This window comes from Eulemur rufifrons, chromosome 28, assembly GCF_041146395.1.
Source record: "Eulemur rufifrons isolate Redbay chromosome 28, OSU_ERuf_1, whole genome shotgun sequence".
Lineage (NCBI taxonomy): Eukaryota > Metazoa > Chordata > Mammalia > Primates > Lemuridae > Eulemur > Eulemur rufifrons.
In genome coordinates, this window is record NC_091010.1 from 61,375,159 (window position 1) to 61,400,854 (window position 25,696).

General features: G+C 44.6%; 1 protein-coding gene across 1 annotated transcript in view; it reads left to right on the top strand.

The window, feature by feature from the left end:
• Positions 1-16,378: 16,378 nt before the first annotated feature.
• The window catches only part of GRK5 (G protein-coupled receptor kinase 5), a 187,297-nt gene continuing 177,979 nt past the window's right edge, over positions 16,379-25,696 (top strand). The window contains exon 1 of the mRNA XM_069459844.1: positions 16,379-16,557. Coding sequence (XP_069315945.1) covers positions 16,506-16,557 — 52 coding nt within the window. The 5' untranslated portion in view covers positions 16,379-16,505. The remainder of the gene's footprint in view (positions 16,558-25,696) is intronic.

Genomic DNA, 25,696 nt, shown 5'->3' on the forward strand with positions numbered 1-25,696 from the left:
CTCCGTGGTGAGCACGGTACTTTGGAGCAAGCACATCACCTAGTGAAGATGTAAAGTATGGTCCAGGCCAAGGCAGCAGAGCAGAGTGGAGTTCCCTCGTGATTTAACCCCACTCATCTTGGTTTCAGTTTTAAAGTTCAGATGCATCAATTAGTCCCGGGTCATTGGCTGGGGCCTATTTATGCTTAGAGGTAACATCGCTTGCTGTCTTCCATGAAGCCCACCCTCCTCCTGCCACCTTCAGTCTGGCGTGCATTTCTTGCATCCTCCCTGCCTCCAGCCCATTTTAGCCTCTGGAGTAATACATTTCTTTTCCTATTTAGGTCCCAGGTAGAGCTCTCTGCTGTTTGATGAAAATTACATCAATTAACAGTGTGATTAATCAGTTAATAACCTTTTTTTTTTCTTTTTTTGAGAGTCTCGCTGTTGTCCAGGCTAGACTGCAGTGGTGTCATCATAGCTCACTGCAACCTCCAACCCCTGGGCTCAAGCGATCCTCCTGCCTCAGCCTCCCAAGTAGCTGGGACGACAGGCACATGCCACCACACCCGGCTAATTTTTTTTATTTTTAGTTGTCCAGCTAATTTTTTTTTTCTATTTTTTAGTAGAAACTGGATCTCACTCTTGTTCAGGTTGGTCTTGAACTCCTGAACTCAAGTGATCCTCCCGCCTTGGCCTCCCAGAGTGTCAGGATTACAGGCATGAGCCACCGTGCCCAGCCACAATAAACATGTATTGAGCAGATCACTCAGGCCCCGCTCCCGAGGGACTCTGTGTGTATGCAGGGAGTACTGACAGGATTGTTAAAAAAAAAAAAGCCCAAAGCTCAAGATTCAGCATTTTAAGGGGCATGAAAGAAGCACAATGGTTGAGTGCGGTTCGCCTGGGTTCAAACACCAGCTCTGCCACTTATGGGCATGAGGCCTAGGGCAAGTTACTTAACTCCGCACGTTTTCTCATCTGTAAAATGGAAATGATGTTAATACTTCCCCTAAGGGTTATTGTGAGGAATAAGTGCATTAATATTTTAAAGGCATTTGGCACAGTCAGCAGACGCATAGTGTTTGTTACATTAAATAAAAGGGAAGGGCAAGTAAAGTGCTATGAGAAATTAGAGAAAGAGACCAAGTAGGGCTTATAGAGAAACCATCTATTCTGCTTGTGGAGGGAGGACAGGGGAAGACGAGGGGGAAGATGGCAGGTAGAAGTGATCAGTGACCTTTGTCCCTTTGGCTTACTATCTTTGGTGAACATGTATGGAGAACATACCATGGGCCAAGCTCTGGGTTGAATGTAGTATCTTATTTAATCTTCACACAACCCTGTAACACGGGTACTGTTTTAAATCCATCATCCTCATTGCATAGGTAAGGATACCGAGCCTTGGGGAGTTTGCTTATTGCCCAAAGTCCCAGGGCTGGAAAAGGAGGCAGCCAAGATTAAAACTGTGAAAGCTGGTTGCAGGGCCCCGTTCCTAATGAGACGCTGCACCACCTCCTGCATTATTTGTTGGAGCATAAGGTGCCTGATGGGGTGTAATAGGAGAGGGTGCTAAAAAGGGGGGCTGGGTCAGAACATGGGGAGCATTGGCCATCTGTCCTTCAGTGAAACACCTGACAGGGGTGCACTCCTTTGATGCAGTATCCTCTGCTCCTTTGACTGAGCAGTTCTAGTGGGTTCTGCCCTTGCAAGTGATGTTCACCATCCTGGGGACTTGCCTGACTGTGTCCACTCTACTCTCAGCCCTCTTTTCTCTCTCAAGGGTCTGTCTGCTCCTGTCTTCCCGCTGAGCTTAGGAGGAAGGCACTCGCTTAGTTGTGACAACCAAAAATGTCTCCAGATATTACTAAATGTCCCCTGGAGACAGAATCACCCCCAGTGGGAAACCACTGCTCTAATGGTAACGGCACAGGCTCTGGAGCCAGCAGGACATGAGATCAAATTCCTGGTCTGTCACTTATGGTCTTAGAGGGTAGGACATGTGTCTCAGGCATCATGGAATCCCTTGTGGCTAGACCAGTTACCTAACTTTTCTACACCTCAGTTTCCATTGGCGTAAAATGAGAATAATGATGGCATCTGCTTCACAGCGTCAGCTGTGGGGAGTGAGATAATCATGCCAAATGCTTAGGGGATACAAGGCACAGAGAAAATGGCAAATAAATGTTATGATTTTGTCCATAAGCAGACATACCACATTCACAAACCACCAGCACAGGGTCTGGATACACTTTCTCAAAGTGCTGAAGTTCTTTTTCCTCCTTTCATTCAGGAGGAAGGAGTAAGGCTTTGGGCAAACACTGATCCCCAAATAGGCTCAAATTAGGCTCTTCTGGAAGCTAAAGGGACATACAGGCGAGGAAATGAAGACACCAGGTATCTACCTGCTCGCTGCAGTGATCTTTAATCTTCTCTGCCTCAAGCCTCCTGCTCCTGGACTGTGCTCTAACTCAGGAAACCTAGGCCTTTGTTTTTTCTTTTAAAGCTATCTATGAGGAAAAGACATCTTGACCATTCCTAAAATTGATGCAGATTTTAGTTTCCTACCTGGTGGGCATCCAATAATTTGGCAGGATTTTGAAAAAAGTTCTCCTTGTCAGATGCAAAGAGTTAACTTCCACTATATTAACTTGTGCCTGACATTTTTAATATATTTTTAAATACATAGTTTAATTTTGCTCTTAAAAATACACTGCCTCGTAAGTATCTTTTTGCTTTTTCCCGTGATGTAAATCAAGCTAGGACATTTTGTAATTTTTTCCTCCATAAATCTCAAGCATTCAACAGTCATTCTTCAAGTGGACATTTTAGACACGCTCAACAGAGCTTTACTGTCTGCCTCGCACCAAGCAGAGAGCCCAATTCTCAGGGCTTTGGGCTACTGGAGATGAAGTTTCACTACTTATCACTTCTTGACCAAACAGGAAGCTGGAACAGTTGCCTGTGGTTAAATACTTACCTCACGTTGGACAGAGGTTCATTGGCTCGGGGCCCTCCCTTGCATGAGCAGTTCTGCTGGTCTGCTGATCTCTGCTACTTTTCTTAAAAGGAATGAAATGCCCTAGAATCTCTGGCCCAGAGACCCAGAAGGAATTTCACACAAGAGCTTTCCAATGGCTTGCTAAGATTTACAAAGTGAGTGGTCTCCAGCTCTGGTGAGTGATATCCTCTGGAAGGACTCGCAGAGTTCCCCATTTGCTCATTCCTACAAAAGACAACCATGATTGGGTTCTGGTCACCAATGTTAGCCTTAGGAGGAATGGGCAGCCATTCTGCAGAGTCTCCCCTGACCACCTCCCCCATCCATCCTGGTGAGACACCCCTCCCAGCTGCCTAGAAAGCACCGTGCACTTGCCCTTCTCATTCTCACTGCTCCTGGCTCCTGTCCTATGGCGCTGGAATCTTCTATTGCCTTGTCTGGGTCTTAACCATACCGTGAACTTCTTGAGGGTAGAACTTATGTCTTACTCATCTCTGTGGTCCCAATGTCTAGGCTGGCTCCTGGCACATAGTGACTGCTCAGAACTTTGTCAAATGAATGAATAAGCAGCCGCTGGCAGGACAGCCAAAATGTTCTTTCCACATGCATTCTGAGAAAGAAACATCTTTTTATTCAGCTTTCTTGAGCTGTCACAACAAGGACATAAATTGTTCCCCTAAAAGAAAAAGACAAACTGGCCTTGTCCTCATTGCCGAAAGAGTAGAAAATAATTGAAATTCTCCCTTTTGAGTTTGGGAGAACAAAATTTGGACCCAGTTGAGGGGAAGGCAAATGAAAAGATATATGCTCCTTTTTATGATGATTAGGAAAATACCTCCCTGGAACCACAAGTTAACGTTCTGGTAGCCGGGGCTACAATTAGAGATGGCAAGCATCACTCTGGGTTTTGCTGAGTTCTTCCTCTTTCCATGGCAAAATGCATTCTTTTTTTTTTTTCCCCCCCATTGAAGAGGAGCCCCACAGTCCTCTCTCCTGGTTTCAGGGAAGACGATGTCTTAGAACTGAGCCCTGTCTCTTAGCCAAGGCTTCTCTTTCAAACCTTACCCCCAGCATTCTCCAGCACGACCTTGTGCTGCTCCAGACTGATCTTCTCAAAGGCAGGCAGCAGAGTAACAGAAGGAGTTGAGTTGTCCTTGATTCAAACACCCATGGATTCTTTCACCTTTCAGAGTCTGAGTGTCTCCAGGTAAAAACACTCGCCGCACAGGCTTATTGTGAAGCACCTGCCCCGTCAGGCCTGTTAGTGTTCTTTTACTCCACCCGAGTTCCCTCCTCTGCCTCCCCTATCTTGGCTTTCTTACTTCTGGGCCTTTCTCCTCCCTCTCCTTGTTGCCTATTCCCCTGTCCCTTTTAAATAGACTATTTTTTAGAGCAGTTTTAGGTTCATAGCAAAATTGAACAAAGTACAGGGAATTCTCCTATAGCCCTTCCCCTCAGGCCTCCTCCTACCATCAACACCCCACACCAAAATGGTGTATTTGTTATGATCAGCGAATCTATACTGATAGGTCATTATCTCCCAAAGTCCATGCTTTACATTAGGGTTTACTGAGTGTTTCACATTCTATGGGTTTTGACAAATGTATAAGGACATGTATCCACTACTATAGCCTCATACCTAACAGTTTCACTGCCCTAAAAATCCTCTGTGCTCTGCCTGTTCAGCCCCCTTCCCCCTAACCTTGGCAACCTATCCTCTGTCTCTAGCCCAGGCGTGTCCCCTGAATGCCAGCCTGCCAACATCGCCACACAGATGCCTTTTACAGACCTCATACTTAACCAGCACAAAACCAAACTCTTGCTTTCTCTCCTCAAATCTGTTCCTCGCTGCACCCTTCCCCAAACATTTCCAGGTCAGTAAACAGCCTCCCAGTCCATACCACCATTCAAGCCAGAAACTAGGAATTTTCTTGGTTCTCTTGGGATTCGGAATGCCCTACCCCAAAATATGGCACCAAGGCATCTGGAAAACGGTAAAAACAGGAAGGTCACTTTCTGACCTTCTCCCACCCTTCTCCCTGAAGCAGGCCCTAAAAGAATCCTCTGACCTTCCTCTGAAGAGGACCTTCATTCCAGAGGCACCCACCTTGTACCCAGAGGAAAGGAATGTCCTTATCTCTGGAGAGAAGAATCTGAACGAACAGGCCTTGCTAAGTTCTCCCAACTTCATTTCCATTGGATCACATCCCCTTTGTCCAATCATACTTCTGCACAACTGTCCACTCTTCATCTAACCTAAGCATGACAATACACAGCTCTCTCTGTTTGGGTCTTCATTTCTGGAGGCTCCAGAAACTTAACTCACATTAAATAAATATGTATGCTTTTCTCTTGTTAATCTGTCTTTTGTTATTATATAAAGGGTCTCAGCCACGACCTAGAGATGGGTCAAAAAAGAAATCTTCTCCCCCCTATAGTTCCTACCTTTCCCTCCCCACCTCTGGCCCACCAGCACCCAAAGGATATCCTGTCTTCTCTTCACCTCCACTTGCCACCACCTCTGTCCAAGCCACTGCCATTTCTCCCCTGCATCTCTTTCACAGCTTCTGAGAGTCTGGTGGCTGTCAAAAAGGTTTAGATAAGAACAAATTGGGAGACATCACTTTACCAGACTTCAAGCTATACTACAAGGCTATAGTAACCAAAGCAGCATGATACTGGCACAAAAACAGAGACATAGACCTAGGATCAGAATGGAAAACCCAGATATGAAACCATCCTCATATTGCCATCTGATCTTTGACAAAGCAGACAAAACATACACCGGGGAAAAGAATCCCTATTCAATAAATGGTGCTTAGAAAGTTGGATAGCCACATGTAGAAGACTGAAACAGGATTCACACCTCTCACAGCTCACAAAAATCAACTTACTATGGGCAATATACTCAAACCTAAGGCATGAAACTATAAGAATTCTAGAAGAAAATGTTCGAAAAACTCTTATAGATATTGGCCTAGGCAAGGAATTTATGAAGAAGATCCCAAAAGTAATCACAGCAACAACAAAAATAAATAAATGGGACCCGATCAAATTAAAAAGCTTCTGCACAGCCAAAGAAACTATCACTAGAGGAAATAGACAACCTACAGAATGGGAGAAAATATTTGCATGCTATACATCTAATAAAGGGCTGATAACTGGTATCTATAAAGAACTCAAGCAAATCAGCAAGAAAAAAATCAAACAACTTCATTAAAAAGTGAGCAAAAGAGGCCCGGCGTGGTGGCTCACGCCTGTAATCCTAGCACTCTGGGAGGCCAAGACAGGAGGATCACTTGAGGTTAGGAGTTCGAGACCAGCCTGAGCAAGAGCGAGATCCCGTCTCTACTAAAAATAGAAAGAAATTAGCTGCACACCTAAAAATATATAGAAAAAATTAGCCGGGCATGGTGGCGCATGCCTGTAATTCCAGCTACTCAGGAGGCTGAGGCAGGAGGATCGCTTGAGCCCAGGAGTTTGAGGTTGCTGTGAGCTAGGCTGATGCCACAGCACTCTAGCCCAGGCAACAGAGTGAGACTCTGTCTCCAAAAAAAAAAGTGGGCAAAAGAAATGAACAGAAACTTTTCAAGAGAAGATAGACCTAATGACCGACAAACATATGACAAAATACTCAACATCTCTAATCATCAGGGAAATGCAAATCAAAACCATAATGAAACATCACTTAACTCCAGTGAGAATGGCTTTTATACAAAAAAGAAGTCGCAAAACAACAAATGCTGGCATAGATGCAGAGAGTTAGAAACACTCACAGACTGTTGGTGGGACTGCAAACTAGTTCAACCTCCATGGAAAGTAGTATAGAGATACCTCAAAGAACTAAAAGTAGAACTACCATTTGATCCAGCAATACTGCTACTGGGTATTTACCCAAAGGAAAAAAGACATTCTATAAAAAAGACACCTGCACTGGAATGTTTATAGCAGCACAGTTCACAATCTCAAAGATGTGGAAACAACCCAAGTGCCTATCAATACATGAGTGGAGTAATTTATACAAGTAATTTATACAAATTTATACAAGGCCCTACCTGGCCCAAGCCCCTAAAGGCCTGCACCCCTGCCTCCTTCCAAACATCTCCTTTTAGGGCCCTTCACCCTAGTCCTGCTCCAGCCACATAGGTCTACTTCCACTTCCCAACACCTGCCCCTCACTCGGGCACATGCAGTCCTTTTGATTAAAATGTTCTCACACTCCACTCATAGCCGGCTAGCTCTTCCTCATCACTTTCCTCATCATGGCTTTGCTGTCATCCTCACCAAGAGGACTTTCCCAATGACTGTGTCTGCTAGTCTCTGTCTTGGCCCTTGTTTCCTTTGATTGGAAACTTACAATTATAATTACTTTATCTATTTACTGAGTATTGGTTGAGCTCACCCCTAGAAGAGAAGCCCCAGCAAGGCAGGACCATGCCCATTTTGCTCACTGTTATATTCCCAGCACCTGGCACAGTCCCTGGCACATGGCAGATTCCTAGCGAATTCAGATAAATCTGGCTGAAGACCCAGCAAAAACTCAGCATGTGTAGCCACTTCTGACACCCCTACGTGACACCGCCTTTCCCTGAAAGCCTATGGCAGTTATCATCGGCATCATTCTTTTGGTGATCAATCCTGTGTGTTTTATCACAAAACTTCTACTGTTGCCTTGAACTATTATTTAAATCGTGTTTTGTTTCTTAGTCATCTCTGATGCCTATCCTAGTTTGCAGATGAATAGCTGTCTAATTCACTTTTTAAAAGCTCCTCAATACTTCATAGTATATTTTCTAAGAACAAGGACATTCTCTTATATAATAACAGGAATTTTAACAATGATTATACTATTATCTAATGTTCAGCCCATACTCAAATTTCATCAAATGTCCCAACAATGTTGTTTATAGTAGCTGCCAACCACCCTACCATGATCCAATCCAAAATCACACATGGCATTTAGTTGTCTTGTCCCTTATTCTCTTTTAATCTGGAACAGTTCCTCAGTCATTCTTTATCTTCCCCGACCTTGACATTTTTAAGCAACACAATCTAGCTCTTTTGTAGAATGTCCCCCAGTTGGTTTGTCTGATATTTCCTCATGATTAGATTCAGGTTAAATATTTTTGGCAGGAATACCACTGAAGTGTTGTTTCGTAATTTACTTAGCCAATCTGTTGTTCTTAGAAATTTATGTTGTTTCAGCTTTTCTTCATATTATAACCAATAATGTAATCTTTATACATCCTTGTAGTGAAATCTTTGCATACTTTTTTTTATCTAGTTCTTTAGGGTGTTTTTCTAGAAGTGGAAACTGCTATGACAAAGAGTTATATGTGTTTTTGTGATTTTTGATACATATTGCTAAACTGCTTTCTAGAAAGGCTGTGCTGGTTTGTACTTCTTCCGCAATGAATGAAAGTGGAGTTTCTAGGAGATTTTGCCAACACTGGATCCAAACAGTTTAAAACATCCTCCTTACAGCAGTCTTTCTCATGTTCATCTGTCTTCTATTCAAGTTTCTTCTGTGTGACTTTTTGGTCTTGAGCATCTAGAAGCGGTTTAAAGAAAGAGCTTAGCTGGGTGCGGTGGCTCATACCTCTAATCCTGATACTTTGAGAGGCTAAAGTGGGAATATCGCTTCAGGCCAGGAGTTTGAGACCAACCTGGGCAACATAGCGAGATTTCATCTCTACAAAAAAATTTTAAAAAATAAAATAAAATAAAATAAAAAAGGGCTTCCATATCTTACTCATCTTTGTGGTTTCCCATGATGCCTAACTATGCTTTCTACTTAACAGTCACTCAAAAAATGTCAAAGGAAGGAGGTAACAAATGATTGAATACCGGCACCTTCCATAATTAGATTCTGCTTTGACATGCTGGGCTACTGTCTTAGTTTGGGCTGCTATGACAAAGTACCATAGACTGGGTGACTTATAAACGACAGAAATTTGTTTCTCATAGTTCTGGAGGCTGGGGGTCTGAGTTCAGGGAGACCACATGGTCAAGTTCTGGTGAGGGCCCTCCTCTGGGTTGCAGATTGCCAACTTCTTGTTGTATCCCCATATGGTGGGAAGAGGTCAGGAGAGCTCCCTGGCATCCGTTTTATAAGAGCACTAATCCCACTCATGACAGCTCTATGCTCATCATGGCTTAATTACCTCTCAAAGGTCCCACCTCCTAACACCATCACATTGGGGGTTAGCATTTTAATAAGAATTTTGGGGGAGACACAAACATTGAGTCCATTGCAGCTACCAAAAATGTCACTAACATGGTATCCCAAAGTCAACAACTAAAGCTACTATTTGCCCAGATTAGCAAGTGGGCCAGTCTTTCACCAGTCTCCATTCCCAGGACCTCTTGGAAGCCCCAAAGAATGTTTCCATTTTGTCCTGATGGACTCTGGACATGCTCTTCACCTTGGATATCCACCCCACTGCAGACGACTGCTCTGGGCTTCTCTTGTCCTTGCTCCAGGAGCTTCTCTGGGCTGCTGCTGATCTTCTTATACATATCTCTGGGTCCCAGGATGGTCACGTGCCTTTCTCTCAGTGCCCCAACACCAGCTAAGACAGGCAATTGTTTTAAACTAAAAGCTTAGGAGTAACAGACAGGAGTCACAATGTAGATAAGGCAAACATAAAGCAGGATGTGAGCTGTTCTGTTCATGGATTCTATCACTTTCCTAGCTCCACAGGGACCTCTTAGGAACCATTTCTGTCCTTTGCAAGACTTCTCCCTTCCCTGCATTGCAGGGTCCACTCACCTGGGAGGACACCACATGGAGTGCCCTTGATCTTGCCTCTTTTTCCCCATTCAGGCCCTCTTGGAGTATTAAGAGGCAGGGCCTTTGGGAGGTGACTAGGTCATGAGGTTGGAGCACTCATGAATGGGTTAGTGGCCTTATAAAGTGGGCCTGAGGGAGCCCCTTTGCTCTTTCTGCCATGTAAGCAACAGGGCGCCATTTATGAAGCAGAGAGCTCTCATCAGACACTGAATCTGCTGACACCTTGATCTTGGACTCCCCAGACTCCAGAACTTCGAGCAATAACTTTCTATTATTTATAAATTACCCAGTCTAAGGTATTTTGCTATAGTAGCCCTAATGGACTAGGACAAATAATAACTAGTGTCTCTCTCCAGGCTAACCTTCCTCCTATCTCCCCCGAAACACAGAGAGGTCAGATACGGTCTAGAGAGGAGGGGATTCATTGGTATCCCAGTCAGACCCTGAAGCACACGAGGGTTATGGAGCTTGAGATGTAAGTAATGGATATATTCTGTGACCCAATAACCACTTCATGAGCAGAATTCCCTTTGTAGTAAGTGGGAACTGTTTGTGTTGTACACGAACTGGCCTAACGCACTCATGGACCCATTTTAGACCACAAAATGTGGAGCTTGAGGCTTGCTTTTACCATCTGGGGGCCGGCTGCAGCTCTCCGGAGTCCATGCTAGATGGCATCCTCTCTCCACGGAGGAGGCTACGACAGCTGCATGGAATGAGTGCGTCAACCCACACCTTTGCTCTGAGATGCTACTACAGGAGGGCATTAAGCTGCTCCAAATCAACGGGGAAAGTTATATACTACATTCTCCTTTATGTAATTGTCAAAGAAATGAGTCTGTGCAAAGCACTATGTTTTTCAAGTATTTGTTAGATTTCATTTAGCATATAACTGGCTAGCTGAGACTTCAAGGCGGGAGAAAATATGTCCTCCTTTTATAGGGTCAATTAAATATTCACATACAGTAAAAGGCTCATTCTCAAGTCTCAAAAACAATTAGGCTCAGAGTGTCTGGGGCAAAAGAGAGCTTATGTTATTGCAGCAGTAGGGTTGAAACCCTGCGAGCCCACCTCACCTATGAGTCACCTGGTTATAAGGGCTCTTGATGTCACACTCAGTCCAGCTCACCTCCTCCTTTCCTGTTAAGATGCAGTTCTACCTACGTTAACATTGTATCCACATTTCCGTTTTAGGCTACCATGGCAAAGTGCAAAACGAATGACTGGCTTTAGTCATGTCATCGCTTGATAGATGCTGGTCACATAAAACGCAAGAATGATGGTTTGGACTCTTTCTTATCTATTATATATTAATGGAAAATCATTAGGTTTTAAGTAAATTACTGGAGAAGAGGCTATTTTTCCTTGCTCCACTCTGGAAGTAGGGAATTAATTTTTACACTTTTACTGTGTAATTTCCTTGCCAATTTGAACATTTTTTCCTCCATCTAAATCTATTGATTATTCAGCACCGAACCAAACAAAAAATGCCCAACTTTCTGTGTGCCATTTTTGGGGTAAATATCTTGTGTTTTACTCAGCCTGAAATGGAATTGAAATTGGTCTGCCTAGTTTCCTTTAAAATTGTGTGATCAGTGTAGCTACTGGGTTGACTGTAGGAGACAGCCAGATCTGAGGATAGGGAAACAGAGAGCCGGAAGCTCCAGGGACTGAAAGACACCCTTGGCTCTCTATATGTGTTGACCTCTGACACCAGGAGGCCAGACTCCCCTAATTTACCCTTTTAAACTCTGACCTGGCAAGGATGTGGGAATTTTGAGAGTTAACTAGTATGGTATAACTAGCACCTCAGAAGCCCAGGTGGGGCTGAGTCATGCCATACATGGTCCAAGTCAGCAAATATTGCCAAATGCCCACTATGTATAAGGCACACACTACAGAGAAGAGAATCAAAAGATGAAAATGACATTTTAGGCCTTTGAGTAGGGAAAGCAGACACTTACCTAAATAACTAGCCTCACTACTCACCTATCAGTTGACGTTGAGCAACAGACCTAATTCTCTGAGACTCAGTTTTCTGTATATACAATGCAGGCGACAATGTCTTTAGACAGTAGCTGTCTTGTACTGGAGAAAGGCCTGTGTATGGACTGAAAAAGCTGTCTCATTAAATTCTGTAACAATTCAGGGCCCCAGTAAGTCTACCGAGGGGACTCTCCTAACTGAACATGGCACCAGGCAAGGGGGACTTTCCTTTTCCCTAAAGAAGACCATGATAAATTGCTGTGGTGCTGGGAGCTTGGTGACCATATGTGGCTGGGACACTCAGCAGGCACGTGCATTTCAACAGGAATCTCTTTTCTGAACTCGTATTATAGTTGAGAACTGATGTAAGACAGATGATCCTGGAAAGTCTTGTTACTAAGCTGGGGGTTTAGATGTCTATAGGTAACAATCCTCTGGCAATACCAGAGTGAAGCCTTCCAACCGATTTGTTAACATCAGCCAGCACATCTGGAAGCCAAAGGCTGCAAAAGCTCCATGTGTTGTTTGAAGGTCAGTTTTTTTCAAGTGTGACACCTCTACCACTCCTCACACTTCACAAATATTATTGGTTAGGATGAATGAAAACGTTTTTTTTTTTCTTTTTGTTTTAGAGACAGGGTCTTGCTCTGTCACCCAGGCTGGAGTGCAGTGGAGTGATCATGGCTCACTGTAACCTCAATCTCCTGAGCTAAAGACATCTTCCCAGCTGAGCCTTCCAAATAGCTGGGACTGCACCATCACATCTGACTAATTTTTTATTTTTATTTTTTGTAGAGACAGGGGTCTCACTATGTTGCCCAGACTGGTCTTGAACTCCTGGCCTCTAGCAATCCTCCCACCTCAGCCTCCCAAAGTACTGTGAGCCACTACACCTAGCCTGAATAAAAAGTTTTGAAAGTGAGTTGACTTAAAAAAATATGTATATATTAAGTCAACAGAAGAGTGATAGGTGGTCTACAGCATGGCAAAATTTTTAATGTCAAATTTGTTAACCACTGGGGTCCACTGATGAAGGGATTTTTCAGTGAAAACGGAATGTTAGCTGGAAACCTCAGGCCTCCAACCCTCACATTTTTTTCCTCTTTTGGAATCTTCCTAGGTGCCTGAAATCACTTCTTCCTCTCTGTTTGCAAAGTCCTTTGTGCATATCTCTACAATGGCCCTTATTCCATTGTGTGGAGGTGGTTTGCCTCCGGTTTGCTTTCCTTCCTAGAGGTGCACTCCCTGGAAAATGGCCTTGTACTCCCTGCACTGCCTGGCACAGAAGGATACACTTTGAAGGAAGAGAGAATAAATGACAGAATGAAAGCTCTATCTCCAGCTTCCTGAGGATTTCGAAAGTTGTGAGGCAAGGAATGGGATGGAAACTCCAATTCCCGAACCATCCTGAAATCTAATTTGATTATTCAGGCAAAAAGAATCCATATTTTAGAATGAAGATAGGTTTGTGGCTTTCCAGAATAGATTTCTGTTTACAAGAACTCTGACCCAACAGCTTTAACCATGGGCGGTACAGGTGCTGACAGAAGAGTGAGAAGATTCTGTGTTTCTTCTGCATTTTTGGCTGAGCTGATCCTGAGAGGAGCTGGAAGTCAGCGTTTGTCTTTAGTGTATTGCTATCCCACTCATCTTCACCCACTCCTCTGTTTGGATTTCCATTCTTGCTCTCAGCTGGCTGTCAACGATCCCCTGCTTAGCTGTTGATATTTAATAGACTATTCTTCCTTGAAGCAACCCATTTTTCAAGAGGACTGTGAGTTGTTAGTGTAGTTAATTGAAAGGAATGATTTATAATGGTGGAATTACAGGCTTGAATACAAAAACTTTTTAAGTCTCAATCATTTACTCAACCGCCTGCTTTACCTTCTTACAATACAAATTCACTCTGGCAGCCGAACAGAACAGTTACAACCAATTGTGCTGTCCAGCTTGAGCTAGCCAGAAATGAAGTGCACAGACTCTGAGTCAGACTGCTAGCTCCAAATACCAGGTCTTCTACTTATTAGTTATGTGATCCAAGGCAAGTTATAAAACCTCTCTTAACCTGGTGACTTTATCTATAAAACAGGCCTGTGTTCCCCACCTCATCCGGATGTTGTGTTCAAGGAGATAATCCACGTAATAACACTTAGCACAGGGCCTGGCCCACAGTTGGTGTTGAGTAAACACTAGCCATTATCATTCCATTCTTGCTTTGGAATGTCTGAATTTCCTCATAGAGGCACAAATACCTGATGTACCGCAACTTATTTTGTAGGCAGGATGCATCACTCCATAGTGGAGAAAAAACTAGATAGGCCAACACTCACTTGCTAAGTGACCACACCAACGCACTTATTCTGGGTCTGTTTTACATCTGTAAAATGAGAGGGACAAGCAGAGGTTTCCAGGATTGCAAACGTAAATGTCTACAGAGACCTGACAGATAAAATCACTGGTGACTCGGGCTGAATATAAGACAATAGAGAGTTGCTGGGGTTATGGTTAACTGTAGAGTTTCCCAACTCAAGAGTGTGGTCTACTGACCAGTAGGATTGACAGACTCCTGGAGTTTGTTAGAAATAGCAGAATCTCAGGACCCATCTCAGACCTATCAAAACAGAACTTGCATTTTAACAAGATCCACAGGTGATGTGTATACTCATGAAAAGTTTGAGGTTGTTATGAAGCACAAGCCTTCTAAAGGCATTCAAATTTTGTTAGTTTATTTTTTTTTAATGTTAGCCAAATAAACTTTGGGCTGTACCGGGCTCTAGGCTGCGGCAAGTAACCATTTGTAGTTGGTGGGTTCTGAGATGCTGCCAGCTTTAGGAGTCTCCCTCTTTCTCTCTGAGAGAAACCTTTTCATCACAAGTTAGGGCTCTAGGCATGTGGGTATGTAGCAAAGACCAAGCCTGGGTTGTTGAGAACAATACTTCCAGGAGTGGAAGGTGCCTAAGGAGTTACCTGCACAGCTCTTTGCCTTCTGACAGGTGAACTGTTATTGTCCCCACTTTGCAGGTAAGTGAGGCCCAGGGAGATCCACTGATCCAAATCCAGACACTAGGAAGTGGTGGTAGTGGGTATACTCCACCAGGAAAGAAGGCAATCCTGGGCTGTTAGAATCAGTGATCATTCCAGTTTCCAAGGCCTGGAAAGTTTATTAATTTCTTTATATCCTACAATGCATAATAATTGTTCTGTTTCTCTCGGCACCTCCCTGCTACTTCCTGGCAGGCCTGGGGACAGAAGGTTTCCTCCTTTTGGACAGAGAAGGCCCAGAGCCGGCTTCAGAACGGATATCCGGCCGGCAGGATGCAGAGGAGGCAAAGGCCTCATTGTTCCTTAGGGCCAGCCTGCCCCGCCCCCGGCTCGTAGGACACTCGTCCAGACCTCGGGTGACCGAAGAGAGCTTATTTCCCAGGAGTGGGGCTTTCGGAGGAAGCAAGGAAGCGGGTCTGAGCACAGCTCTGGAGTCCGATGTTCTGAGCATTAACAGAAGAGCTAAGAGCCCCAAGATAGGATAAGAACGTAATTTGAAAACGCAGTTCCACGCGGGCTCGGGGGTGGCTGGGCTGTTACTCATTAACGCTCCCCGCAGCAGACTGGGGCGATTCCATCTGCGTTTTTATCTCTTGATCTGAGTGAGTTTGGGTGCAGTGAGGATCGCTGATGTGCCGGCCCGGCGTGCTGGAAGGCAGTTTAGTGACAGAGCGAGCTACTTCCCACGACGGGACCCGAGTCCCGGGCGTTGAGGGCACCGTCCGCGTGGACCCGTTGCCGCACCCCACATCCCGCGGCCGCCGGGGGGCGCTCGGGTTCCGCGGCCGCCTGCGCCGGGTCGCCGCCGACACGCAGACCTCTTCGCGCCCTCTGAGACAAAGTACACCTTTGTCAGCAGCCTGGCGCGCGCGCGAGGGGGACGGCGCCCAGTGTTGGGCGCGCGTCGCCGTCTGGGGCTCTGCCCCCTCGTGGGCCCGGCGTGGCCCCAAGGAAGCGGCTGCGGCGCGTGGCCGAGCTGACGGTCCTCTAGCCCCGAGCCGCACCGGCTCCCGCCGGGCCGTGGCCTGTGCACTCCGCCTCCCGGACCGTCGGCGGGGCGGGAAGGGGGCGAGCGGGAGCCCGGGGCGTGGGTAACCGGGCCCGGGCGCTCCGGCTCGGCTAGGCCGCCTGTGATTTGCCCGGCAGCCGGGCCGTGCCCGCCTTCGCTCCCGGAGCCGTCCCGCGTGGGTCGAGCGCTCCGGCGGCCGTGCGCCAGCTGCCCAGCCCCCGCCCGGCGCGGCCCCGAGGACTGCAAATCCCAGCAGGCCCCGCGCCGTGAGCGCCGAGGCAGGAGGCGAGGCCCGGCCGGCGCCTGCGCAGTGCGGCCGCCCAGCCTGCTAGTACCACACCCCCGGGAGGGACGGAGGGGAGGCAGAAGCATCCGAAGCATTAAAGCATCTGAGGGAGCCGGAGGGGAGGAGAATGGAGTGACAGAGACTCGCGGAGGGTGGGGGGTGGGGGGGAGACTGTTGAGGGAGGGGGGGAGGGGGGACACAGAGGGAGGAAGAAGCGGCGGCGGCGGCTCCTCTTTGCAGAGGGGAAAACTCCGAGGGCTCGGAGCAGGAATAATGCGGTAGCACGGCGGGCTGCTCGCTCCCGGCTCCGGCAGCAGCGGCGGCAGCCCGAGCAGCGGCAGCAGCAGCGGCAGCACCCCAGGCGCTGACAGCCCCGCCGGCCGGCTCCCTCGCTGACCGCCGACTGTCAATGGAGCTGGAAAACATCGTGGCCAACACGGTCTTGCTGAAAGCCAGGGAAGGTAAGAGGCAGGGCTGGTGCGTGCCTGGCGCGTTCGCCGCGGGCCAGGGTGCGGTGTCGGGCGGCGTGTGGGCTGTGCCCGTGCAGGATGCCCGCAGTCAGTGAGTTGGTTGCGAGCTGGACACTTCGGAGAGCTGCTCTGCAAACCCTTCAGGGGTCCTGCCCTTGGGCTTAGAGAATCTGGACTTGGGCAGAGAAGGTTGCGGGCACTGGTATGCTAAAATATCTCCTAGTTTCCAGCTCTAACCCTACAGATCGTGCCATCTCGGCAGCTGTTGAAAGGTCAGTTGGAAAAGCATTCATTCAGGGAGAGACGGGCAAACATGCAAATAAAATAGCTTTCCCAGTCGGCCCGGGATGGTTCTTTGAGTGTGAATTGGTGTGTGTGTTGGGGGGGCGGGGGTGGAATTAGCAGAAGCAAAGTCTTTGCGCAGGGTGAGTTGATACAGACTATTGCTGGAAACCATCCGCTGGGATGTTTCTTAGGGAAATCCCGTTGTGTGGAAGGAAGCCTTTTTAAGGCAAAGTAAGATGTTGAGGAATTAGGCTGTTCATAGAGTAATCAAATAATCAAGTCACCTAGAAAATAATTCAAGATTTCAGGTTTTTTTTTTTCTTCCGGGGGGGGGGGGGAGCGGTGATAACTGAAATGGTTTTATTTTGGCTCCGTTAAGAAAAGAAAGATAAGTGTGCTGGTGCTTAGATGTGTTTTGGATGCAAATCATTAGATTTCCTGCATTTAGCTGGCAGGAAATATCATCTAAATGGAGTGGGTAAGATCCTAAGTCAAACCCTATAAACTCATATTTTGACTCTTCTTTGAGATTAAAAAAAAAAAAAAAAAAAGGAAAGAAAAAAGGGGCCCAGAAACTTAGATGCTTCCTAAAGTGATTGTGTTGTGTGCGTGTAAACATATGTATTTAGAAATACCTGGAATTTATGTAACATCTTTTTTGCCAAGATTTGAGTTCTGGTGTGCAACCTTTTTATAAAAGGGGAAGAGGTTTTTCCCTTTCATGGGAGGAGGCTTTATTTGCTACCCAGGGTGGAAGGCAGACTAAGTAAGGGCTTGACTTTTTAGAAGGATATTCGGGGAGCAGCTGACGAAAATGCCTTACCTACTTAATATTTTCATTCACCCACTTTGATGAATGAAGGAAGAATTTCTGGCCAGCTATAAAATGATTCATGTTTGTCCAGCCTGTTCCATCACCTTGTGGCTCTGTACACACTGCTCCGGTAGGTGACACACAGCCCACCTTGGGCTGGCTTTCAGCAACTCAACCTGGCATTCATATACTACTTTCATGGTTACTTGTTACTCTAAAGAAGCCACCCAGAAGGTTTGCTTTGAAAGCCCCGAAGGGAGCCAGTACTTTGAAAACCCCAGCAGAGTATAAAATACGCAGGTTCATCTCCCCTTGCAACTCCCCTATTGCTCAGCTCTGGTGTGAACAGATTTTTAGGAGAGGCTGTTACTCAATGATCTCAGGTTCTAAGGTCTGAATTATTTTTTCCCCCTGTCCTGACATTTTTAGTGAACTGAATCAAGGTGAGGGCTGGTGGGCTCTCCTCTAGGCTGGGCAGTGTTCCTGAAAGAGAAAACAGCCCCCTCTTGCAGCCTTTGCAGCCAGCCACCTAGTGGTGGGACACAGTTGTACATCTCAGGGCTCAGGGGCTGGGAAAGTTTTCACCCTCCCTCTATTCTGAAATTATTTCTTGAGAAATCACTGGATATGATGGTACTAGAGGCCTTGCAAGTTTCACTGGTTCCTCCTGTTGCCCAGGGAATCTGCTCTCCAGATTTGGTGCTGTAGACATTTGTTTGCCTGAGAGATGCTTTTTTCTTCCTTCAGCATTTGGTTGCTTCTTTTGTAATGTTTTGCTTAGAGTGGGGAAAGTGAAATCGGTTCTATTCCCCCTCCTCCAGTTGTTCTCCCCAGTTTTTTTTTCACCAAAATGAATTTATTTTCTGATATTTTTATTTTGTCAGGCTAACAAATTGGAGGTTTTTATTTCAGAGCTTTAGGGAAGAGAGCTGCAGGCTGGAAGCTTGTGTGGAGTGACCGACTCCCATTGGGGCAGAATTACAGTGATTAAAAGTGCTCAAGAATGTGCCTTTTCCTTTTTTTCCTTTTAAAGTCTTTTTCAGTCTCGCTGCAAGGGTTTGGTAGTCATCTCATGGTGAGAAAATAGCTCTTGATGATGCCTTTGAAATGGAGAGGGCCTGCGAGAAATATTAATCATTTACACGGAAACTTCATTTTAAGATTTGCATTTCTCCTCCTCTTTCTCTCTTATGCTGAGAGAAAAATCCATGATATTAAGTGCTTTTACTTTCTTTTGGCTGGGCTTTGATTAAAGATTTGAGCCCATATAGCCTAATGAATGTGGGAAGTTTTAGAGATTAAAGCAATTTATTTTTCTCTTCTCAGTTCTCATATACTTGAATTCATTCTATTGAGTAATTCTCCAAATAACCATTTTATCTAAGTTTTCAGAAATGAAAGTTTCAATCAGTTTAGTGAAATATCTAACATAAAATTTATAGTACATGAAAAAAATCTGAGTTTACAACACTTAAAAACACTTTTTACTTAAAGATTTTTGTGAATGGTTACAGATATAATTGGTGAATGTGAAATTTAATTTACTTCACTTAACAAAATACATTGTAAACAATTTAAAATGTGGCTTTCAAGCAAAAGTCCCATTTGTCCCAAACAATAAAGAAACAGACCTTGAAGAAAGACAGACACACTTTGCAAATGCCGTAAAGAAATTTGTAGCTGGCCATGTTGGTGGGTAACACTGGGGCCTATCCTTTGTTAGTATTGTGCATTCTTAAATGCAGATGGCTTCTAATTCATTGTGCATTCAAATTCTTGCCATAATAAGGTATATATAAAGTGGCAAATGTTAACGTAGCAATAAAATAGTAAAGCTACAAGTGGATTAGAGTAAAAATGATTCATTATTAGTAATTAGAAATTATAGCAAGCAAGTTACACCCTTGTGACAATTTTTTTGAAATAAGAAAAGATAGAGATCTGGGTTCAAAATTTTAAACCACTGAAATGTATTTTTGGGGCTGTTTGGCCTGGTCTCATGAGAAAACATCAACTTGATCGTTCTTAGGAACTTTAGATTACTCACCTAAAAAGTGGTTAAGGAAAAAAGAAAGAAGGGAGACTGAATTCATGCCAATTTATGGAAATGAGCTAAGTGATTAAGCATTTAATGAAAAAGAGACCCAGAATAACTCTATCTATTTACATTTCAAAATCTCAGAAAATTGGCAAGCGAGCTAGTGTTGAAATAATAGTGAGACAGAGTGTTTGGAGGATGCTTTTTGTGTGTTTCTTTTTGGTTTTACTGTTGCAGTAAAGGTTTTTTGTGTTTTTCTCATATTCTAGATCTGTTACCTCACTTTTTAGTGAGTAGCGGTGAGAAAAAATTTTGTAAGGGCCCACCTTTCCTTCACAGGCGGGCAATGGCCTTATCTGATCCATAAAGACATCTGAAGGAGTATTGATCACATTTTCCTGAGCTTGAAACAGGAATTGACTACAGGAACATAATAACTTTGCCATTTGTCACAATTGCTGAAAACCAGAATATGCAAGAACTATTTTCTCAGATAACTCTGTGACTTGTTGGCCTGGATCTTCCTGATGATTGAGATTAGGGACCTGGGGAAAGGTGAAGCTGGGAGAGTTTAGGAAGGGCAGGAGGAGGAGTGAATCGGTATCCAGCCCTGTGCTGGGCAGGCCCTGCCTTGGACAGACTCAGCATTCCACAGCAGGGCTGAATGCCTGTGACCCCCCACCCCGCTCCCAACCTCTTTCCCCTGCACCACTAGTTCTAATGACAAAACCGAAACATGAACATCGGAATGTCTCTGAAGCTCGAAGCCCTGTTAAGGCTATGAGGAGGCATACTTACTCCACCCTGTAGCTTCTCAGTCTCAGCGTACAGAAGAGCAACTGCTTTCATCCTGGTGAAGGCAGCTCAGTGTGTAAAAAGCAGGCTGGCCTGTTAAACACAATGCCGTTAAATGAAACTGCCTTTTACTTTTTGTAAGTTTCCTTTTCAGTGCTGACAGCTTGAAGGGAGCGAAACCAAAAGCAATGTTTTCAGAAGGCCTCCCTTTCTTAAAGAAAGATTTCAAATGATGATTGTAGTTAATCTGGCTGCCTTAAAAAAAAAATCATCAGATAAATGCCCACACAACTCTCATCTTTCAGTAGCTTAGCTGCTTCTTGTCAGATTCTAACCTCTAAAGAGCTTGATTCTTCCAGTGCCCAAACTAATCTTTGTTTAAATTATGTCTTCAGAAGCTGTAACTCTCGTAGTGGCTTGCTAAATGATACCCTTTGGGTCTGGGCTGAAGATTGCAAGATGCCCAAGTGAATTTCAGGAACGGGCCCAATATAGAACCAAATTCACCTTTACCAAGGGCTGTGCAACCCATACCTGGGAACTTTCAATGTTTTTATAAAACCATCCAGGACTGCAGGCATTATTTAAAGTTAATATTTGTGTCTCAAGATAAAGTACTATAATATCTAGACATTTTTAAAATTTTGAATTTTATTTTTGAAATAAAAAAAGTCTTACAGTTACAAAAAGGTTTCATTGCCATAGCTCATACAACTCAGAGGTGAAACTTGGAAAAACAACAGAAAGTGACTACCAACAGTTGACACACTGGGAAGAAAATTAGGAATGCCTTTAATCATACTACCCTCGGCCCCCACACCTCACATCAAAATAAAATAGTGAAGACAAAGAGCTTTAAGATGTGATTTTTAAATGATTAAAATGGGTTATATATATATGATCTTAAATAATAGGGATGATTTTTACTTTAAAACACATCCTGTTATATTTTGGTAGAAAATTTTATTTAAAAATGTCTTAAATATTAAAAAGATTTATTTTGGGAGGGCAAAGACAAAGGTTGTTCCTTTACTACTATTCAAACACTGGAGGAAGCATTCCATTTTGTATAAATCATGCTACTTTTTAAAGAAAAAGCAGTTACTTCCTGACCGGACCCTTCCCCAACCCCCATTTCTCAATTTGAAGAAACCATTCTTGAATTGTCTTCTGAAATTCTTGCAAGGTTAAAATTCATGTATTCATTCGTTTGACATGTGGTTGTTGAGGGACCCTGTGCAGAGATGACATTTGGATGTCAGCCTTGGATAAATGCAGCAAGAGATGGGTTAAAAGCTGCAATTGGGCTGGGTGTGGTAGCTCACGTCTGTAATCCTAGCACTTGAAACAATAAAACAGTTAGTTGCTTGTACTCTGGTGTCTGAAGCTGGGGACTCTGTCTGAAGTTGTACCAAAGAGTCACCTGGTGACATCCTCCTGACAGAAGGTAGGAATAAATTAGGCCGATTTTGATAGGGCCTGCTGTGTCTCTAGGAACTTGTAATCTGTGGAGTATCAATACTTTTTTGAAAAGGCAACAATGAAATGACCCCAAAGGACAACTTCTGCAGCTTATGCAGAAAGCAAAAGAAGCTAAGATAAACAGATAAGTATATTCCTCTGTCCTGAAGTGACAGAGGCCACAGGGCCACCGATGCCTTGTCTGCCCTGAGCCGCCTTAGTCGGTCTACTGCCCTGTCCTCCCTTTCCAGAAGAGAGCTTAGCCCTGGTTTAACAGTTGGGGACACTGAGATAAAAGAAATGGAGTCACTTGTCCAGGGTCACTTGAGCTGTGGACTTCTGGGGAGCAATTGCAGGTAGATCTCTTCTACCCTCCAAAGTGCTTTCATGTTCTAAAGTAAATCTTTCTTCCCCTCGTAATAACATAAGCCAAAAAAAAAAAAACTCATTTCTTAGGGTAGATTTTTAACTGTAGATGTCCACAAGGTTGTGACTGTGGAAGAGAAGGGGGTTCTCTGTCAGGTTCCCCAGAAAAAGGGGCAAACAGGGAATATAATTTCCCCCTCAGATCCCGATTTGAGTGCTGTTGGGTAACGTAATACCTACTAGGTTGGGAATGACTGGTAGGTAAAGCCTTGAAGTGGGTGTTTCTATTAGAGCTGTGTATCAACTCACATGGATCTGTGATTGAGGAGAGAGTGGGTAGTATACATACAATACATAAATGTCTGTACATGCATAAACACACTTACATACATGGTTATGCTCCTTTCTGGAGCCTCCTTACCTGTATTGTCCTTCTGCCTGTGCCCCTCCTGCCAACACTACAAACCAGCAAGGTCAGCCTCTTGTTATTCTTCTTCCTTTTAGCAGGGCTAGTGGCCAAGGATTTGCCCCTAAGGGACAGGGTTTTAAACCAGATGGGTGGTGATGGTGGGGACAGAGATGGGAGTTTGGGTGCGGGCCACATCATCGACAGCAGAGCCAAGAAGGGGCAGTGGGCTCTCCAGTTCCTGCTGGCGCTGGCTTACCACATGCAAGTCACATCTGCCCCACACCCCTTGGGTGCTTGCTACTCCTTAGGAGACCCTTGCCCTCAGGTACCTCTGCCTGACGGTGTGTGCTCAAGTCTGCAGCTTTCTTTACTTAATAAAAAAGTAGGGGGCTGGAGTAGGGGAGGTGAGGGGAGGGTTCCTCTGCCAGATTGCAGGGCGTGCCCCCTCCTTCCCAAAGAGAGGGTATGAAGGGGCCCTTTCCCCCAGAAAAGCTCTCTCAGGGTTAACCCTTTCCATTTTTCAGTGGTAACCTTATGAGCATTTGCATTTAGAAACCATGTCAACCTGTGTGTGTGGAGTGTGTGTGTGTGTGTGTGTGTGTGTGTGTTTTGCATTGATTTAGCAACTTTACTTTTCAAGGATCTCTGTGAGGCAAGGCAGTCTCTAAGAGCCGTGGACTGCCTTGGGGTTCCACTGTCAGACTCGAGATACTGGCAAGGAGGCAGCATGATGTCACTGCCTGATAATGAGGGAACAGGAAGTCATGCCTTTGATGTGTTGCTGCAGAGAAGGTGTAGCTCTGAGTTTAACCACTTCAGGAACGGAAGGAGGGGTGAGGGTAGAATTACCCAACTACAGGATGGAGAGAACCCAGCCAGTGTAATTGGTCTGCAAATCTGATAAAAGTCTGTGGAACCTCATTTGAAAATGGAGTTCCATCCTAGCATGGGTCTTAGCGCCACTTCTGAAATGGAAACAGGCTGGAGAAGGGTCAAGAAATGGTCCAGGAAAAACAGCTTTAAATGGCTGATGCAGAAATGTGTTCTGTCTGGTCTTAATGTTGTCTGTCAGTACACTCAGGAAGCCTGATGGGATGTGCAGATAACATCCCAGGAGAAGGAACTCAGAGCTCTAGGGAGAATAGGGGCTGGAGTGAAGACAAAGAATTGGGCTGTCAACTTGAATGGCAAAGGATGTCTCAACATCCACCTTTTCTCAAGCCAAATGCTATCATGGGTTGATGCCACTAAGCCTGTAGTCACAGATCAGGGAGGGTGTATGTCAGATAAGTATGTACCTGGAACATAGTAGGTGTTCAAAAATGTTTCTAGAATGAATGATGCTATACATGTTGACTGTCCCTAATCTGAAAATCTGAAATCCAAAATCTGAAACTTTTTGAATGCTTACATGACACTCAAAGGAAATCATCATTGGAACATTTCAGATTTTGGATTTTTAGATTTGGGATGCTCAACTGGTAAGTATAATGCAAATATTCCAAAATCTGGAAAAAGCCTAAATCCAAAACACTTCTGGTCCCAAGCATTCAGATAAGGGATACTCCAGAGAAAATGAGATCCTCAAGAAATTGGCTTTAACGTCACAGTAGATGGTAAATTAGGAAATGATTCAACATGGTTAAGAAAGGTTAACTAAGGGTAGAGGGCAAATTGGAAAATGTTTTCCAAATGTTTGTCTTAACTGTGAAAAATGTTTGGCAAACTCCCCCTCCCCCCTAATTTGGAAGTGGTTTGTTTTAGTTGTTTTGGAAGAAATAAATATTTGTGCTAGACCAAACATTTGGGGCAAACAGTTCTCCCCAATACTGAGGCTCTGTGTGAGTCGGAGGAGATGTTCCTTGCTGATAACACTCATCCTTTTTTTGGCTAAATCGAAGGTAGCTTAGGGCACAATCTTCACATGCTTTTCACATCATTACTAGAATGAGGCTGAGCAAATGGAAAGAAAATAGGAAGCCAAGGAATAATCCCTCCAGACCCAGGGATGGCCGATGACCTGGCATCTGAAGGATGCAATCGTTAAAGAAAAATTGCCTTTCTGCTCATGGGCAGGGAGGCTGGATCCAATTAAGACAAGGAAAACGTCTGTTAACTTGGAGGAAAAATTTCTAAACAGTCAATTCTGTAATCCTCTCTAAAGAGGAAGAGGCCAACATGATGGGGCTTTATGGATGATGCCAAACCCTGTGATATATAATAATTAGTAACCACTGGTTATTCTGCCGCACACTCATTCTCCAAACCACTAACCATTGCTTGGGATGGAATGCACCGGGCCTAGATATTTGCCCCAGATGTCTTCCCATCAGTAGTATCCAATTAGAGGGATTTTTAAAAATTAAAGTTTAATTCTCTATAACATATAGCAAAATATAAATTAAGGAAGGAAAACCGGATATCCTTGCATGGTTCAATGGGTTACCAAGGTGAAGGTTAGTCTTTGGGTATATTTCGTAGTTTACACTTTGGTGACGATTGGGTGACTGTTTTATAGCATGATCCCTGGTATTCTCACTAGTCCTTTTGGTAGCTTAAAAACATTTCAGGGATGATCGTGAGTGGGTAGAGGATTTGAGAGGCCTGTTCAGAGTCGAGTTCTTCTTGGGCAAGCGCTGAGAAGTGAACCTGTGTCTGCTTGTAATTTCTGTCACCTACTGTGGGCCTGTGTGGTCTAAATATCTGCCTAGAAATAAGACCGTGGAGGTTCAACGGAAGCAGAATTCTGATGGGAATAGCCCAGGATTGGCCTCTGCCTCTTCTCTAGTGCCATAAATCCAGTATTTAGTTGGCACTTACTGTATACTTGGAACCATGCTAGGCTCTGAGAGGGGGGTAGGGTGGGCAATGGGCATCTTCTTTAAAACAATAATTTAAAAAGTATGAAGCCCTTAGGGACTGTCATTTTATTTGATCTTTCCAATCCTGTGATTTTTAAAAA